At 39.8% G+C, this 19,679-nt stretch overlaps 1 protein-coding gene across 1 annotated transcript in view; it reads right to left on the reverse strand.

Annotated features, from left to right (window-relative positions):
- Positions 1 to 17,613, reverse strand: part of RGS7BP (regulator of G protein signaling 7 binding protein) — a 123,859-nt gene extending 106,246 nt beyond the window's left edge. The window contains exons 1-2 of the mRNA XM_001366337.4: positions 16,542 to 17,613; positions 15,253 to 15,419 (exon numbers count right to left, since the gene is read on the reverse strand). Coding sequence (XP_001366374.1) covers positions 15,253 to 15,419; positions 16,542 to 16,706 — 332 coding nt within the window. The 5' untranslated portion in view covers positions 16,707 to 17,613. The remainder of the gene's footprint in view (positions 1 to 15,252; positions 15,420 to 16,541) is intronic.
- Positions 17,614 to 19,679: the final 2,066 nt, after the last annotated feature.

Consider the following 19,679-nt stretch of genomic DNA (forward strand, 5'->3'; position numbering starts at 1 on the left):
TTGGGGTTTTGATGTTAAAAAATCACTTTACTGCAAATATGAATAACATGGAAATAAGTTTTGAACAATGAGGGGGAGGAAAGGGGAGGGGGGTGGAGAACGGAGGGGAGGGAAATCATGAATCATGTAACCATGGAAAAATATTCTAAATAAATATTTAACAAAATAAATGATGAGCAGAATGCTTTCAGAAAAACCTGGAAAGACTTGAATGAACTAAAGCAAAGTGAAATTATCAGAACCAGGAGAATATTGTAAACAATAACAGTATGGTATGCTGATCAATGGTGAATGACTCAGCTATTTTCAGCAATACAATGACCTAAGGCAATTCCAAAGGACTCATGGAAAAAAAAACACTATCCACTTCCTGAGAAAAAATGTATGAAGTCTGAATGCAGATCAAAGCATACAGTTTTTAACTTTATTTTTTTAATTTTTAGAGGCGTATTGTCTTTCACAACATGACTTATAGGGAGATATGTTTTGCATGACTGCATATATATCAACTATATTGCCTTTTCAATGAGGGAGGAGGGAAGGAAGGAAAGGAAAGAATTTATAACTAAAAATGTTTTAAACAAATGTTTAAAATTGTTTTTACATGTTATTGGAAAAATAAAGGTTTTTTTTTAATTAATATGTCGAGTGAGATATTTCTGGAGACTACACGTATCAAAGGAAGGATGCTAAAATGAAGCACAGCTCAACCTACCAAATAATTCATGAGCCACTAATGACTGTAACTGATTCCAATGCCCTAGTAAAATTTCACAAAAGACATTCTCATGCTTTGTAAATGGCATGATAAATAGAAATCCTCTGTTTTTCTCTCCCTCTTGTCCCCCATTTTCCCCTCTTTAGAAGAAGGACTACACATTCAGTGTTGTGGACTAATGAAAGGGAAAAGGGATAATAACTAGGGGCTATATTTTAGAGAGACTGTTGCTTAGTTATTTCTGCCTTTTCTGTTTGAGTAATTGAGCATATTTGTCAAGTTTAGCTAAGCTTTCATCAAGTTCCAAAGATTTAGTTGAAACAGATACTGCAACCTCATGCTGTTTCATTAAGATCTGAAGATTTCTGATAACTTTTTGGAAACACTCTTGTTGGAATGACACTCTTAGCACAATTTGCCTGTATTTTACTGATCAATATTTTGTGGACTCTTTGACCTGTAGGTACCAAAGTTAGGCAACTGGGTAAGGTGGAATGTGTAGTGACTCTGGAATCAGAGGACCTGGGTTCAAACTCTGTCTCTGATGTTTCTTAGTGAGCTTGGGTAAGTCGTTTAACCTTTTTTAGCTTTAGTTTCTTCATTTGTCAAATGAAGAGTTTATATTAAACAGTCTCTAAGGTCCCTTCTTTACCGTTCTGATCTTGTGAGTTTTATAGGGGGCTCCATGTAGAACTGCAGTTGTGGAATTTATCTAAAGCTCTTCCAACATATTCTATTTATATGATGCTGTTCCCCCTGCTCACCTTCTCCTCCTTTCCAATACACACATACTTCTCAAGTTGAGAAATAAATTATCACTTAAAAGCCAAAACAACAGAACAGTCCTGGAAATGGTTAGATTGACTCTCAACTTAGCTGTGTCTTATTCACACCCATCTCAGTTTTTACATCTTTAGTCTTAACTTGTGGGTATAAAACTTCTTTAATTAATCTTAATTGTGCCCCTTGTCATTTTACCCCCAAAGGAGTCAATCTACTGTGAAGAGGCCATGAAAAAAACAAAAGAATGTATTTATATGTTAAGTATAAGCTTCTCCCCTTTTCTTTTTGGGTTTTTTTCTTGTGTCTAAAATAGTTTGGATGAGGAAATACTTTGTTCTTTAATACTTGGACAAATGGGAATTTGCAGGCTAAGAGGATAACAGCAATGCAAATAGGGAGATCAAGAATGGAAATGTAGAATAACCTACTTATTAACAATCATCATTTGGGGAAGGGAAAGAAATTAGCTTCTCACACAGTATAAAGATTTGTCCCCAGCTCTTTGTATAGATTGTTATAAGAAAAAGGAGGATTGAATGGAATATGTTTCTAAGGGACAGTTTGGAATGATTCATCAATATACCAAGGAATAAAAGGCAGAAGAAACAAAATCCTAGAGGCTGAAGCCTCAGGCATGGAGGATTTAAGGCTTTCTAGGTTTTAAGAAACAGTATCTCCTTGAATCTTTCTCCCATCCCAGAGCATCCAGGCCCTGAAAGCTGGAGATTCCAGGAAGGAGCCAAATTAGATAGTGGATTTGATCATTGTGAGTATAAGCTAGGCACAGTAAGTGATAGGGCTTCAGCAAGGTGAATCTGGTGGCATTGTGCAGTGATATATTGGAGAGGAGAGTCTATGCAAAGGAATTAGCAATCATAATATAATTGAAGCATGACATGATAAGAAGCTCGAAGTAGGTTAGTGGCAATGGGAAGAAAAAGGAAAGCATAGATATGAGACATTTTAAATTCATAAGCCTCTAGTGTCTGTGGCTGATTTGGGGCCCAAAATAAATATCAGAAGAGATTTTCTTATCCTTTGTTAATTGCAAGAAAAAACATTCCCTGCTTCTTCTTTTCTTATTTCCTTTCCTCATTAAAGAACTATTTGAACAACTATTTTAAGCAAGAACAGTTTGATATGTTGAAGTCCTGAACTAGTGAGTAGAAAGGAGATGGGTGAGAAAGATGCTGTGATGATAGAATGGCCAAAACCTATCATCTGACTGGATAAAGGGGTTGAAGAAAGATTGAAGAGATGAAGATGACTCTGACTCTAAAGGGTTTGGCCACCTATTAGATATACGTGTCAAAGGAGACAGAACAATCATAGATGATAGATGTGTGGGAAAATAAGGATACCAAATACTCCATCTTTCTTCTTGTCTTAGATTGTACATAATCCTAAAATCAGATTATTTGTTGATCACCTCACTCTATTTTTAAAGTGGTGGCATGAAAAAATTTGTTAGTTTCAGGAGTCAAGAGCCCTGAAGTCAAGTTATATTTTAGACATTTAATAGTCATATCACCATGTTCACATCACTTAATCTCTCATAACCTTAGTTTCCTCATCTGTATGTCAATATGCAAAAGACCTGATTTTATTGGCAAGAGAACTCCTTCCAACACAAAACTATAACTTACAGTTTTAGAGTTCCTGGAGACAACATAGCTAGGGTGCACAGTGGATACTGGCTCCAGAGCCAAGAAGATTGATCTTCCTGAATTGAAATCTAGCCTCTGATACTAACTAGTTGTGTGGCCCTGGGCAAGTCACTTCACCCTGTTTGCTTCCAAGTTTCCTTATCTCTCAAATGAGCTGGAGAAGGAAATGGCAAGCCTCTCCAGGATCTTTGCCAGGAAAACCACAAATGGGGCCATGAAGAATGGATACAACTGCAAAACGATTGAACAACAGAAACAATATGCTCCCTGAGGACAAGAGTTGTTTCAGTTTTTCTCAATATCCCCAGAAGGTAGCACAGTGACTAATCTATAACAGGTGCCTAATGTATCTTTCTGATTATTGAATGGATTAAATTTTCCAAGGCACTTTCCTCATGGCACTCTTGTCAGGTAGGCAGCACATTTGAAGGGTTGTTCTGTGGACAAAGGATAAGACTTATTTTGGGAGGCTTCTAGAGGAAAATTACGATCAAAGGATGACAGTAAATGGAAGGCAGACCAAAGCTTAAGATAAGGAAAAATTTCCCCAATAATCAGAGCTGTCCAAACATGGAAGAGGAGAGGTCATTGACACACCACTAGCCAGTGTCAGAAATTTCTCGGAATCCAGGCTAAGCTCTATCCTCAGCTGCTCAACTGCAAGATAGGGGTAAAAATGTACCCCCCCACCAGGGCAATTGGGAAGAAAGTGCCTTATCAACATATTGCCAAGATGTGAATTGTTCTTGTCATGACCTTCTTTAGGTTTCACTTGTTGGCCAGAAATTCCTCTTTGCTCCATCAGCCCTTCCATGGACAGGCACAAGCAACCACTTGGCAACTGGTGATCTACTAGGCGGAGAACTCTAAAGACACCCATGCAGGCTCCGCTTTTGTGTGGGTGTGCATCCTCTTGGGAGGATGTGTGCAGAGAAATGCTCTTTCTAAATACTAATGGCGATTACTAGAGCTTTGGACCACGTATTTGATATGGAAATGAAACAAATGCCCTGGCAGAACAAATGGTCTCTGCAAGAGTTAGACTTCATTGTAATAGAGTGAAACTCAACTGCACTCACCGACATAGTAAGTTTTCAGAGAAAATGTGGTAGGGAGGAGGAGGGGGAAGGGCAAGGGTAGGGATCAATGAAAATGAGTCATGATCTAATCATCAGTACCGATGCCTGTTTTTTCATAGAGTAATGCCTTGAACATGATAGGTCCTTAGTACATGCTATTGAGTTGAATGTTGAGCTACCACTAATTACTGCTTCATGTAATAAGAAGTGGGTGGAATTACCAAGATTACATTATAATCTTCCACCTGGTGAAGAGAAGATTTGATGGGGAAAGAAAGGGAAAATCACTGTTTTCAAATCAATGGCAGGGACATGACCCGTGATGATTCCACTGATAGAGGGAACTCCCAGATATGGAAATTTCCTCCACCAATGCAAGTCAGCTCCTTCTCCGTAGTTTGTAGTTAATAGATATCTGTTGGCCTAGAGTAGTGGTGCAAACTCAAAATACAAACAGATCATGCATGGAGTTTTCATGGCAAAGATCCTGGAGTGGTTCATCATATCCTCCTCCAGTGGATTACGGCAAACAGGTTAAGTGATTTGCCCATGGTCACATAGCTAGTGAGTGTCTAAGGCTGGATTTTATTCAGATCTTCCTGATTAGATATTCCTGATTAGATATAGAGAGCCCAGCACTCTATCTAATACCACTTAGCTGCCTCTTCATATTGATTTAAAAATCCACAAATTAACATCATCTATGTTAAATTGTATTTTTTTTTGTTAAACATTTCCCCATTTTTATCTGGTTCAGGCTATTGGAGGGAATTTTGTGAACTGAGGGTTTTTGACACCTCACATATCTGGTATGTTTAGAAGGCAAGATTTGAACCCAGGTCTTCCTGGCTCCAAGATCAGTTCTCAAGTTTGACTGCCTCCCTTTTTTCAAATAATAAGAGATATAACTAATAGGGTACTAAAGAGACCTCAGGAGTCATCTAGTGATCTATTTTATGTTACAGATAAGGAAACTGAGGCCCAGGGAGGTTGAATGACTTAAGGTCATGCAAGTAGTAAAGTCTAAGAAGTGGGATTTGAATCCATGTTTTACTTACAGAGCTCTTCCCATTGTACCATAGACATTTATGTAACCAAAGTTTGAAATAAAACTGTTGTAATTGTGTTGCATTTAAAAAATACACTGAACAATCTGCAGGGATCTAAAAAATACTATCCACAAGCAGAGGATAAACTGTGGGAGTAAAAACACCGATGAAAAGCAACTGCTTGACTACAGGGTGGGAGGGGATATGACTGAGGAGAGACTCTAAATGAACACTATAATGCAAATTCCAACAACAGGGAAATGGGTTCGAGTCAAGAACACATGTGATAACCAGTGGAATCATGCGTCTGCTATGGGAGAGGGAAAGGCGGGGAGGGGAGGGGAGGAAAAGAAAATGATCTTTGTTTCCAGTGAATAATGTATGGAAATGACCAAATAAAATAATGTTTAAAATGGAAAAAAATACAATGAAAACTCACTCACTTTAATAGGGTTATGCTTAATATTTTCATTAATAATAAAAATATATAAACTTAAAAAAGCAATGTGAATTTCTTGAATACAGGGGTTGTTTCATCCCCCCTCCCATATCCTATATAAATAAGACATTTGAATGGTTATTCTTTATACAAAGAATAAAATTTATTTTGTGAAACTCCTAAAAGAAAACTAAGATTGGAGATGGCGGTTATTAGAAGGCAAATTAAGCTCAATATAAGGAAGAATTTCCTAACAGAGCTGTCCAAACATGGAGACGGCTCTCTTGACAGACAGTAATAGCTAATGGAGCAATTATAGCAAAAGCTAGATGACCAGTCAACCCTCTAATCAACGATTATTTATCATGTGTCTGCTGTCTGTTATGCACTGTGGAAAAACAAAAATGTACCATCACTTATGAGAGATGATATAGACAGTCTTCAGGAAGTAGTTAGAATAGGTAATTGCTAAGATTCTCTCTAACTGTAGAATTCTAAAATTCTATGATTGTGATCCTTTTTTTTCTGAAGCTGTTAAGACTACACACTACACAATAAATTAACTTTGATAATGGAACTCTATACTTTGGACGTTTTTGTCAAACTCTCTATTACTCAAAAAGGAATAGTCCATTTAGAATTTGAAACCAGAAAAATTAATAACCAAAATGCAATAGAGATTCCATCAAATTTAAACCAATTTAATTTCTTACTGAAATCTATGAAAAGGCATCATTTCTTAAAACAGTTGGAATAAATAAATATGTAAGGGGACAATGAGTTTCCCTACAATTCATTTTAGCTGTAATCTCCATAACGGAGACGTCTATTTAAAAAAGGTTTAACAAGGATATTGTCATTAGATATGTTCAGAAAATAAAAAGACAATACTTCAGTAGGTAACGGTAGGGCACACTTCAGATTCCCTATCACACCTGGCCCTACTTAGATGCTAAAGATGAATTCATCTTTGAAGCTAATTTGAGCCACTTTCTGCCTCCAGGTATGGTCTATATTTATAGGCTATCAAACAACAGTCACATCTGGGCTCCTAAGACTGTATCTGCCGAGTTCTCAACTCCACACCAAGCAAAGTGAATTCTTCCAGAAGAGAAGTCTCTTCCTATTCCTAATTCAGTCACTAATTAGCTCATTTGGTTGTAGCCCTGAGTGAACTCAGTGAGTTGGTTTAGCAAAGAAAAGGAAGAAAACTTTGTTCAATGGCCACTTTCCATCCTCTTTAACATGAGCCAGTCATTTTGTATTATTGTTATGCAGAGGCTCCTGTTAAAAAAAAAAACCTGAGAGCTATCCATCTTTGACCTCTCCCCCAATCCCATTACTCATCAAATCTTGTCCATTCTTCCTCTACTTTTCTCATACCTATTTCTCTCCACTTACACAGCCATGCCCATCGTCAAAGTTTTTTGTTACTGTTCTTGTTCAGTAGCATCCTACTCTCCATGACCCCATTTGAGGGTTTTATTGGCAAAGATACTGGAGTGGTTTGCCATTTCCTTCTCCAGCTCAGTTTACAAATGAAGAAAACGAGACAAATGGGATAAAATGACTTGCCCAGGGTCACATAGCTAGTAAGTGTCTGAGGCCAAATTAGAACTCAGGAAAATAAGTCTTCCTGATTCCAAGTCCAGTACTCTATCCACTATGTCACCTAGCTGCCCAGTGAAAGTCTTTATCATCTCTCTTCTATATTCTTGCAACTAACCTCCTAATTTTCATCCCTCCTTCCAGTTACTTTCCTCTTCAGTGTACCCCCAGCTGCCAAAATATTCTTACTAAATTACAGGTCTCACCATGTTGCTTTCCTGCACAAGATTCTTCAGGAGCTCCCCATTACCTCTGGGACAAAAGGCAAACTCCTGCATAATATTTTATGACTTTCAAATTCATATTCCAGGCTATCTTTCCAAACTTATTTCACATTACTACCTTTTGGATTGTGCACAGTCAAAAAAGTCTATTTGATCAGTTCCTTCTACTTGGAATTCTATCCCCTGCTATTTCTCATGCCCGGAATGCCCATGTTCCTTAACTCTGCTGCTTAGAATTTTTACCTTCCTTCAAAGCTCAGCTCTGGTGCCATCTGCCTTTTCTCTATAACTTTTCTTTCTCCTCCTGGCTGTTGGTGCTCTACCCCCTCTTCAAATTATTTTGTCCTTTATCTTTCCAGAAGAATATACTACTTTTTCTTCATTTTTTTTATTGTCACACAAAACGCACTTCCATATTGATCATTGTTGTCCATTGCAAAGTCACACATAACCCAAACCCCAAAATAAATCCAAAGATACACTGATGTGACAGACGACTCTAACAGTTCTTTTTCTGGAGGTGGATAGCAGAATATACTATTTATTGGTGGTGCTGTTTTCATATCTGTTTCAGAATCTGAGCACCTAACACAGTGTCTTAAATCCAACAGCTGCTTAATAAATGCCTTTTTAACCAAATTGAGAGACTTGGTTGCAAAATACCATCACCCTGAGAGAAAAATCCCAAAGCACATGTTTTAAAGTTGATGAGTAAATGACATCATCCAAGCAACCAATATGTCATCAAATATTTATTGGAAGTCTGCTATCTGAAAGTCCCTGTGCAAAATTTAAAAAACCAAACCTCACATTTATGTGTCATTTTAAAGTTTACAAGATACCTTCCTCACAAGAAATGTGGTACATTTTTTAGTACCCTCACAGAACCTATTAGTGGCAGAAGAGAGATTTGAACTATGTCCCCCTGATAAAATCCTAGCAATAGGTTTACATCTAGAGCTGAGAAAGCTTAATGAATAGAATTTGTACAAGGATGAGAAATAGTTTAACCGTAGATCACGCATCAGATGGAATGACAGTAATGTAGGGGGAAAGAGTCAATAGTTTGGGATGCAACTCCATTTGTCATTTCATGGTTGAATCACTACCATAGGTCATCACAGATGCAGGAGTTTGGGAAAAAAATCAATAAAACATTCTATGAGAATCAATTAACTATATGGAATTAATTTAAATTCCATATAGTTAATTGATTCTCATAGAAATAAACTTTAATTTAATTTAATTTAAAAAGTATTGTACATTTTATTATTTACAAATTGGATGTTGGGCATCCTTTAAAGTATGAATATTTGTAAGAAACCTATATGTATATGCATGTATTTTTGTTAAAATTGTTCAACATTGACCTACCAGAACACCACTGACTATATCCTAATGCCTTTACCCTCATGAAGCACATAGTAGAGATCCACAAGAAACTATAATACAAAATATAATGTGAATGTTCAATGAGAGACAAAGAAAGGAGTCATTTCTCAATAAAGGGAAAAGGGAAGACTTCTCAGAGGACATGGCGTTTGAGCTAGTCCTTGAAGGTCAGGTAGAAGTTAGGATTTAGATACCATAAATAATGTAAGACTTGTTAGGGAATAGCAGATATTGGCTATGGATATATGGATATAGATGTAGATATGATCCAATCCGTTGACCCAACACCATTAAAAATACATACCTGTGCCACAGTTCTGTTAAACAGAAGAAAAGAAATAGATAGCTGTGCTCCCAACTTAGCACCCCATCTGACCTGCAAGCCCCCCAAATATCTGAGTAGAAGATGAAAAAAGAATTGTGCATAAGAGATAAAGCACCAAATGAAAGAGGTGCCTACACAAATATGGTTAGCTTGGGATATTTTTAAAAGTCAAATGGTCATTTCTATGAGTATCAGACTGGTATAATTGGGGAAGTGAGTTAAACTCTCCAAGTCCTCATTTCCTTATTTGTAAATTGAGGATAATAAGAGTTACAAGGATCAAATGAGATCACCTATGCAAAGTGCTTTGCAAACCTTAAAGTGCTATAGCAATGTTGGCTATTATTATTATTCATTGTAATGCCATTACAATGAGTTATTTTAGGAAGGTGATCTTAGAATTTTCAAGTCGTAGATTTTTACTGGCATTTTAATATTCCATTATGTTCTATGTCTACTTTCTTACCTCTCTACTCTCACTGTTTGATAGACAATTGAATTTTCCTTAATTCATTGAGCTATCTTCAAATGAATTTACACAGCATTGTCAATGAGTTAACCACAGAAAGTCAAATGAATTTCACATGATCCCTGAAAATAGTCTAGGATGAATCTACACAGAGTAAAAGTTTCCAAATTGTACTACCCTATACCGTTTCTCTTAAAATGACGCCCCCCCTGGGGGGCAGCTGGGTAGCTCAGTGGATTGAGAGCCAGGCCTAGAGACCAGAGGTCCTAGGTTCAAATCTGGCCTCAGACACGTCCCAGCTGTGTGACCCTGAGCAAGTCACTTGACCCCCATTGCCTAGCCCTTACCACTCTTTCTGCCTTGGAGCCAATACACAGTATTGACTCCAAGATGGAAGGTAAGGGTTTAAAAAAAATTACCCCCCCAGCCCCAAAATAGAAATAATCAGACAGGACTCCCTATTTTCTCATCCATTGTTTATAAGGTATTGAGGAAAGGGCAAAATTGATAACCTGAAGCAGGCAAAAAAAACATATAAACAAAAAAGGAGACATGGCAAACATGACAATTTATTGACAAATTCTAAATGAGCAGTACCAACTGCCACCATTCACCATTCACCAAAGGCCTCTCTAACCAAAAAAGAAGCAAAATGAGCCATCACCATTGCTACCAAAAGCAGAGGTAGAGATGATGAATGTGGTCCAATTTGTTGCCCCACCTCTGTCCAGGAGAGGTCTAAGCAACAGTTATGGCTTTATTGTCACCAAAAACCAATCAGGAAGCTTCCAGGTAGAACTGCCCTTAGAACCAGAGCTGAAGAAGGAAGAATAGTCCGCCATAAGCAAAGGTTCAATTCATTCACTAGCACCTTTCTGCCTTAAAACCAATATGCAGTATTGAGTCTAAAATAGAAAGTAAGTTGTTTTTGTTTTTTTTAGAGAAAGAAATTAGTTAAGCTAATCCAGATGGGTAAGGGTCACTTTTTGTGACTATGTGACACAGATCTGGTCTCGTGCAACTTCCATGCAGCATGCCTTACTTGAATTTATGAGTTCAAGTTGACATAAACAAGATCAGAAAAAGAAGTTGCATGTTTTTGTTTTTCCATAGTAATAAATGAAAACCTCACCTTGGCTTGAAGGGATAGCCCTATTCCATAAACAAATGGGTGTCATTTCTTGTACATGATGTAAATGTTGGGCTTTTTTTCCCTTTTCTGGTCATCTTCCCTTTCCCCACTGCAATACTTTTGTTTATTTGGATTCATAGTTTGAAGATCACTAGAAGTTATCAAATCCAGTATTTTCATTTTACAGATGTGGAATCTAAGTCCATTAAGGCTAAGCTCACACAACAAGCGAGTGGCATTATACTCTGGTTAGAATTTAGGCCTCTCAATCTCCAGTCACTGCTTCTTCCACTCCCTTAACTTATTACTTTGGCAAATCACCCTGCCCATTCTTTCTAACTCTTTATCTCTCATTCTTCTTAGTCTCCTTTTTGTCCTTTCCTTTAATCCATTACCCCATCTTTATGGTCCCACAACCAATGAATGAGTTGGAAAGAAGCAGTGGTTTGGGTTGATGGAAGGTGAGATGATGTAGAGTTCCTTCATTCCAGTGCTTCAATGACTTTATTCCAACCTTGTTCTTCTCTGTTCCCTCACTTGTTCCCTCTTTATTTTCTTTTTTTCATTCTCCACTAAGTCTTCCCCATTCTTTAATCTTTCTCCTGATCCAAATTGTAAAATCTCTCTACAGCCCTAGATTCCATTGATACTTTGATTTTGGAAGAATGGCTTGCAAATGAGCAATACTAGGGGAAGTGGGTTATGAAAATTTCATTAATGGCATCCAGATGATTTAAAAGATAAATATCGAAATGTAATTCTATGCATTTTTCTTTATAAGCAAGGCTAAACTTAAGAAATAACTATTTTTAATTATTTTTATTTTAAAGAGCTGAAATTGTGCAAAACTCTACCTCTAGAAATGATTTTTCATTAGAGATCTGTTAAAGATTTCCCACAGGCAATTCCACAAATCCTTAAAGGACTGGACCAAAAGTATGGTCAACCCTCAGTTAATGTGGTAATTAACCAAGAGAGCATAGATAAATGAAATCCTCTGGGGAATTAGAGCCAACATATTCAGACTAATCCAACTTGTAGTGTTACTGAGTTCTATCCCATCCTCTTTCCCTCTCTCTTTTCACACCTAAACTTCAGCTGACAGTGTGTCAGGATTCTAGTGTGACCCTTTCAACTGTTGAACCACAAAGAGGTTATGAGACCCTCTAGTATAATTATCTGGCTCTGAACTAAAACAGAGATGGAAAAAAAAAACAAGACCTATGATTCAAGGGAGATCACGGTAGGGAATTTCCTCTACCTATATTCTTTGGAAAAACAGAGCTCAGTTCCCTATAGCTTACATATCCAGACTGTAGAATCTCTGTCTACCCCAAAATGTAAAACCCTAATAGACCTTTTCTCTTTGCTTTCACATGCTACCTTTCAGAATAGCTTGGCCTTCTCCTATCATAGTGTTCCTTGTTCCATGTTCTTCCTTCCTTCCTTCCTTCCTTCCTTCCTTCCTTCCTTCCTTCCTTCCTTCCTTCCTTCCTTCCTTCCTTCCTTCCTTCCTTCCTTCCTTCCTTCCTTCCTTCCTTCCTTCCTTCCTTCCTTCCTTTCTCCTCACCTTCCATCTTAGAATCAGCACTGTGTATTGGTTCCAAGGCAGAAGAGTGGTAAGGGCTAGGCAATGGGGTTTAAGTGACTTGTCCAGGGTCATATAGGTAGGAAGTGCATGGCTTCAGATTTGAACCTAGAACCTCCCATCTCTAGGCTTGGCTCTCAATCCACTGAGCCACCCAGCTGCCCCACTTTCTTTTTTTTTCTTTTAACCTTATCTTCTGTCTTAGAAACTATACCAAGTATCTGTTGTAAGGAAGAAGATTGGTTACGACTAGGCATTAGAGTCGAATGACTTGCCCAGGGTCACACAGCTAGGAAAGGTATCTGAGGACAAATTTGAATTCAGGATTTACTAACTCAAGGGTTAGCTCTCTATACACCTAGCTGCATCTCCTCCACTCTACCATATGCCTTTCTATATCCCACTTTTCCTTAAAATTCATTGTTTCTCAATCTACTTTCAAATTCCTTTCCCACCCCCTACTTCTCAGTTAGGGACTCGTTGGGTATTATCTTCCTTCCCTGAGTTCTCTAAGCATTTAATTCCTCTCCTTCACTGTCAATGATGCTCTCAGAATTGCTTCTTGAGTAAAGTAAAAGACCACCACCAGATATCACTGCTGGTGAAAATAGACCTGGAGTTTACTTAGTTCAACTTTTAACTGGATATTAACACAATATAGCTTCATCACATGTATTCAAATGCCTTTTGTCACAAGTAAAAGTGGATTTTTTAAGGGATAGAAAACCCCTACATAAGGGGTTTTCTAATTTTTACTGTTTCTAATTGGTGTACTGTCACTAAATCAATCAATAAGCATTTATCAAACATTTATCATGTGTGAAGCACTATGCTAAACCCAGGGGATACAAAAAGAGGCAAAAGATCGTCCTTGTCCTCAAGGAGCTTATAGTCTAATGGGGAAGACAACATGCAAACAAATATATACAAAGCAAGTTATACACAGGATAAATAGGAAGTCATTAGCTGAGGGAAGGCACTGGAATTAAGAAGGGCTGAGGAAGACTTCTTGTAGAAAGTCGGGTTTTAGTTCTGACTTTAAAAGGAAACCAGGGAGGTCCATAGTCAGAGGAAAGGAGAGAGAGCATTCCAAACATGGGGGAAGAGTGACTGGAGGGTCTTCTTGGTAGAAGAGTCAGTATACCAAAGCCACTGAATTGAAGAGTATATGTTGCGGAGTAAGGAATAAGAAGACTGGAAAGATACGAGGGGGCTAGGTTATGAAGGGCTTTGAATGCCAAACAGAACACTTTGTATTTGATCCTACAGTCAACAGAAAACCAGTGGCGTTTGTTGAGTAAGGGTGACATAATTAAACCTGTGCTTTAGGAAAATCATTTTAGTGGCTGACCAGAGGATGGGTTGGCTTGAAAAGAAACTTGAAGCCAGTTGACTCATCAGCAGGCTATTGTAATAGTCCAGGTATGAGGTGATGAGGGTCAGCATTAGAGTGGTGGTGGTGTCAGAAGACAGAGAAGGAGGAATATTAGTAAAAGTGAAACCAACAGACATTAAAAGATTGTAGACAAGAAGAATTTTTGAAGAGCAAATAAGATAGATCCACAAGAGCTATTCAATTTGCAGTATATATTGGTGAGTTCAATTAATTTTCTACTTCTCTTGGGACTCTGAGTCATAGCTGCAGTTCACATAAAAGAATATTAATGTGAATATAATGTCACATCAATATTTTAGTGGTATTCTCTTTTTGGGAGATCCAGACTGCCAATGGGGAGCCAAAGGGGAAAGTTGTCATTATGTTATTTCAAAAATCCTTTACTGAAGCTATACTGTAATACTTCACTGTGCAATGGAGATGGCATCTGGTCACTTAAAAAGGCTGTGAGGATCAATGCTGGCAGATTCTACCAAAATGCAAAGGCTTCTAACTGGAGTCCAACAACAGGATGAGCATCTTTTAGCCAAGGATCTATCCCACTACCAGAATGATGACTACTAGGTAATAGACTTGTTTTTTGGCCACAACTCTCATAAAGGTATTGTAGGGGTGCAATGAAAGGTATTATAGGGTTGTAATCTGACCCTGGGCACAGTCAAAAATCTTTTGAAGTACCTAATAAGTCAACTTGGCAAACAATCAAAAATTTGATGGGAAAAATCAGAAAAGTCAGTGTGTGAATTTGATGAATGTTTCCAAAACTTTACAGTTACTTTTCTTATTTTAACTTTCTTTGCCTATCCCTACACTAAAATGAGTGATTTGTTTATCAGAGTGATTTATTTCTTCATTTCTCTTCTAAATATGTCATAGAAATTCACCTAAGTGTCATTTTATGAGTATCAATTTTTTAGTGATTCTGGGACTATCCTTTTCTATTGCAAAGGCCTATTTCTTTTTGTGCACTACAAAAATGATAAAATCAGCCTCCAGATTCCACATTTAATTTCATTTTGATGTCCAGCCATGCAACAACAGCAAAAAAGTTTTTATTCCCATCTCATTTCCATAATTCTCTATCTGACAAGCCAATTGGTGCTTGATCAGGAAAAGATCTCTCTTGTTGCTTTTAGCCAGGATCTGTAAAAATCTACCTAACTACCTTCCTCTCTTTCCTAAAATATACATGCAGAAGAAAACAGTCTTCAGACTGGTTAGAACATAGTCTCTCCTTTCTTTGAAGACCTTCAAATTTCAGGATAACCTGGTTAGTCCCTCTAGAAGTTTGCAGAGCTGAGTGTTCCAGTCAATGACCAGACAGTACCCTAAGCATTCATGTCTCATTTACATTCAGATAAAAAATGTGAAAAGGTGTCCTACCCCGAGATTGCAGCAAGTTTTTGATGGGCCTGTCTGGCCATCTCACATCCTTTGGTTCTGGTCTTGTGCATTTCCGCCCTTAGAGATGGACAATTGACTGAGACATCCCCAATAGAAATGACTAACTCTCGAAACAGGGCCACTTGGGTATTGAATTCTTGGACAAGCTGGAAGAAAGATGAGTTACTTTTATGAAACACAATAAAATCACAAGGAAGTTTCCTACTCCTATCCATGTGAACAGAGGCCTGCCTTCCAGCTGACCCACTCTAGAAATCAGGAAGAAAATGAATTTTTCAGAACCTGAACAATTTAGACAATGAACAGCTACGGTTCTATGAGATAAATGTTAGTCCTTCCTCCACCTCTACCCCACTTCCAGACAGATGTTTCTTTTAGATGCTAGTAGGAGAGATAAGACAAGAGATATTCCTAGACTACAACTTTCCTCTACCTTTTGCTGACTCAGTTTTTAAACAGCAGCAACATATTTGGGGAGTAGTCTGTGCTCCTGTGTTTGGGCACTGGGGACTTTGAATAGAGGTTTAACAAGGTGTCCTGATCTGGCCTTCTTCAGAGGTCTACCTTCCAAACCCGATTAGAATGATTTCCATCTAGATGTGCAGCACCGTTACTGGATCAAGGTTGGAAATCTCTCAAGATGCTCAGAGACTACAACAAAAAGGTCGCTCTTGACTTGTCTTTTTTCAGAAAGCACTTTGTCAAGTGGGTGACCGCCAAGCTGCCAACCCTTCTGCATCCAGGCCCACTCGTGGAGGACTCCAGCTTCCCCAATGCTGGATGGTTTGGGGGCATCACAGGCATAAAATCATTACATTCACTGCACTGGAACCAGCCTCCTTTCTGCAGCCAGCACACTGTTATCTTTTTGGTTTGTTTGTTTTTTTGTCCCCTCCTCCTCCCTTCCTCCTCTCTCTTTTTAATCTCCTTTCCCCTTTCAGAGATCCAATTCAACCATCTCCTTTGCAGCCACCATTCTCAGGAGGGAGAGAAACTACAAATTGTCGGGCACTTACTGGCCCCCACATTTCCCCAAGACTCGGTGCCAGCGTCCTGGCACTTTCCCCTTTGAACCAAGATGACTTGGGTGACAACCCAAATCGGGGCGGGAAGTGGGGGGGGGGGGGGAGACTGCAGTTTTAAAAATAGTGCAACTGCACGTGATCGGAATAGACAAATAGAGGGGGGAGTGGCACTAAAGCAAACGATCAAAATATATAACTCCCCAAACCCCCCCTTAATAAAACCCCGCTTTTGTTTCTACCCACCATCTTGCAGTCGTCCAGGGCTCGCTGGGTCTTGTGGGCGCTCTCGGAGCCGCTGCCCCTGCGCTCACAGTCCCCGCTCGGCAGCGTCGGCTTGCTGATCTGAAAGATCGAGGAGCGAGTGGAGCGGCCCGGGCGCTTTTTGCGCCCATTCGGTGCAGAACTCATGCAGACACATCCACCAAGCCGAAGCTGCGGCTGGGCTGCCCGGATCCCCAGCAGGCGCGGCCAGAGCTATCCACCGCGCCGAGGACCACGGCCAAGGAGGCGGCCAGAGTCCCTCTCCCTGGACGCTCACAGTAGCGGCGTCGGCCGCGGCTGCTGGTAACCTTCAGCTTGAAGGAGAGCTGGGCGAGCGGGCGCTGTGCTTTGCAGCATCGCTCCCACTACGGGCGCGGACGAAGGATGTCAAGTTGCCTTCAGCAGCATCTCAGCCCCTGCAGGGGCAGCCTGGCGCCGGCGGATCGCTGAGCCTTCCTCTCGGCATGGACCTGGAGGCGAGGCGAGGACGACAGTGCCTGGCAGTTCAGAGTTTCCATTCAGAAGGGGGATCAGCTTTCAAAGCCTGAGCTGCAAGGGTAGAGGGGAGGAAGCGGGGGGTGGAAAGGGAGGAGGGGGGGAAGGAGAAGAGTCGCTCCAGCTTTTGTGTCTTCCCGCAGCGGCACTTGTTTCTTCAGCCTCCTCCTTCCCTCCCCCCTTTCCCAGACCTGAGAGGACCGTCTGTCCTTCGAGCTGGCCTCGGGACTAATGGCTTGCCTGGATCCCGTCTCTAAGGGCTGTTCTGTTTGAGGATCCCAAATGGACCCGTGGCGGGACTGGTAGACGCAGGGAATCTGGCAGACTGACGTTGTTAGCAACCCAGTCCATTGATAGGACAGGAATACTAATGCGATCCATCAATCCAAGCCCCCCCCTCCCCCCCCCCCCCCGCCCCTACAGTTTATACACTTATCCAATCAAATGCTCCGGAACATCAATTGCAAATATTACTTCATCTGCTCTATTATTAGAAACGAAAAGTGTCATCAGAGCGGAGCATATTAGCACATGCTGGGACCTAAACACGTATGGATTTAAGCTTAGCCAGTGTTGGTCAGAGGCCCTCTCCCTCTGATTGGGTCCGTGGCCCATCGCCTCAAATGGGGGTTGGGAAGGGAGGGAGGGAGGTTAAAAAAGTTTTATGCCTCAAATAGAAGATCCATCCATCCAGAGTTGGCCATACTTCAACTCCGATGTATGAAATGGATGATTTTGTTTTTCAGATTCTCTCTCTTAGATGTAGAGACTACCAGTTTCAGGTGTGAGTGTGATCCTGTCACAGGGGTCCCTAGCTCCAATACTACCTACTTCCTCCAGCTTGCCATAGAGCTGGTCCTGAGTCTCCGAATGAGCTGTAAGATTCTTCTCAAAGGCTGTCAGACCCCTGTGAGAGTAAGAAGCAATTAATTCCCTGTAACAGCCACCACATCTCCTTTGTAGGGTCCTAACCAAGAAGCAGAGATCAGCAATCGGAGAAATAAGGAAGAACTCTAGGTATGATGGAGATGGTGCCCGTTTGTTCAAAAGTTGTCGTAAAATGGGAAGACGTTTAAGTCATGGAAGGAGGGGAGACAAGTGCCTAGTTTATGGAATGGGGAATGAGGTAGTGGGTCAGAAGCAGGGTCAATCTAATGATTTCCTTTGGCTGTGGCAGTACTGATGGTATCTTCTAAAATTCCAAAGCCCCACTAGAAGCAGACAAAGTCTATTTCTGTGCTCATCATTTGATCTTAATGGAAGACAGGGGAGGAAGCTGATTTGGGGTTCCAATCTAATGTTCTGAGTGCACTTGAACCCATGAATGAGCTTTTGAGAGGATGTAAATAAAGAGACAGCTGGCAAGTAGACAAGTGTCTGCTCTACCTCCCTCACACAATTGTTGTGAGGAAAGGAGGAAAGTGCTTTAGAAATTCTTAAAATTTGCCTTTCTGTCTCTTTCTTCATTGTGGTCATTGATCTTTATCAGTGTGAGGAACTCTTTGATGTGGAAACTACCTCCACCATTGTAGACTGGATCATAAGACATAGAATTAGAAGTGATTAGTCTTTAACTTAGTATTAAATGGTTTCCTGAGGGCACTTAAGAGTTTAGGTAATTTATCCATCATCACACAGATAGTGTAAAGATGAAATTTTAACTTAGGTCTTTCTGACTCCAAAGTTGGTTCTCTAATTACTATGCAACTCTTCCTCTCATAAAATACAATATAAAGTGTTAGTTTTATTTCAAGAAATTAAAATAAAATGAGGTAAATCTTATAGGAGCCAGAGTTGGAGAGGAAGGAGACACTCTAGCAATTATTTAGTACCCAGAATATGGATGCAGGGCTGTGAATGGGAGAAAAGCTTACCTCCCGCTTTTCCGATTATTTGTCCCAGAAAAGGAGAGCTCAGGCATTGCTGTTGTCTCTTCCTGCTCTAACAGAAAAATGACTTGGGCTGTGTATTCTGTGTTAAATTCTAGCCTCTAGTATCTCATCATCTGAATTATCTTCAAACTATTCTGTGTATATCATGTATGTACTTGGTTTTTTACATGGTTTCTTCCATTATAATGTGAATTCTTTGAGGGCAAGACTTTTTTTTAAACCCTTACCTTCTGTCTTGGAATCAATACTGTGTATTGGCTCCAAGGCAGAAGAGTGGTAAGGGCTAGGCAATGAGGGTCAAGTGACTTGCCCAGGGTCACACAGCTAGAAAGTGTCTGAGACCAGATTTGAACCTAGAACCTCTTGTCTCCAGGCCTGGTTTTCAATCCACTGAGCTATCCAGTTGCCCTTGGGCAAGACTTTTTGGGGATGGTCTTTTTTTTTAATCTTCGGAGCTTAACATTGTGCCTAGCACGTAGCAAAATACTTAATAAACTTTTGTTGACTAATTGCCTTACCTTAGGCAGTGTGGTAGCTACCAAAAAAAAAAAAACCAAAAAAACTGGTAAGACATGATCCTTCTCCTTGAGAGACTTATAGTCTATTTGGGGAAAGTGGGGACAGTTGAGAGAGAGAGAGAGAGAGAGAGAGAGAGAGAGAGAAAGAGAGAGAGAGAGAGAGAGAGAGAGAGAAGAGAGAGAGAGAGAGAGAGAGAGAGAGAGAGAGAGAGAGA

This window comes from Monodelphis domestica, chromosome 3 (assembly GCF_027887165.1).
Source record: "Monodelphis domestica isolate mMonDom1 chromosome 3, mMonDom1.pri, whole genome shotgun sequence".
Taxonomy (NCBI): domain Eukaryota; kingdom Metazoa; phylum Chordata; class Mammalia; order Didelphimorphia; family Didelphidae; genus Monodelphis; species Monodelphis domestica.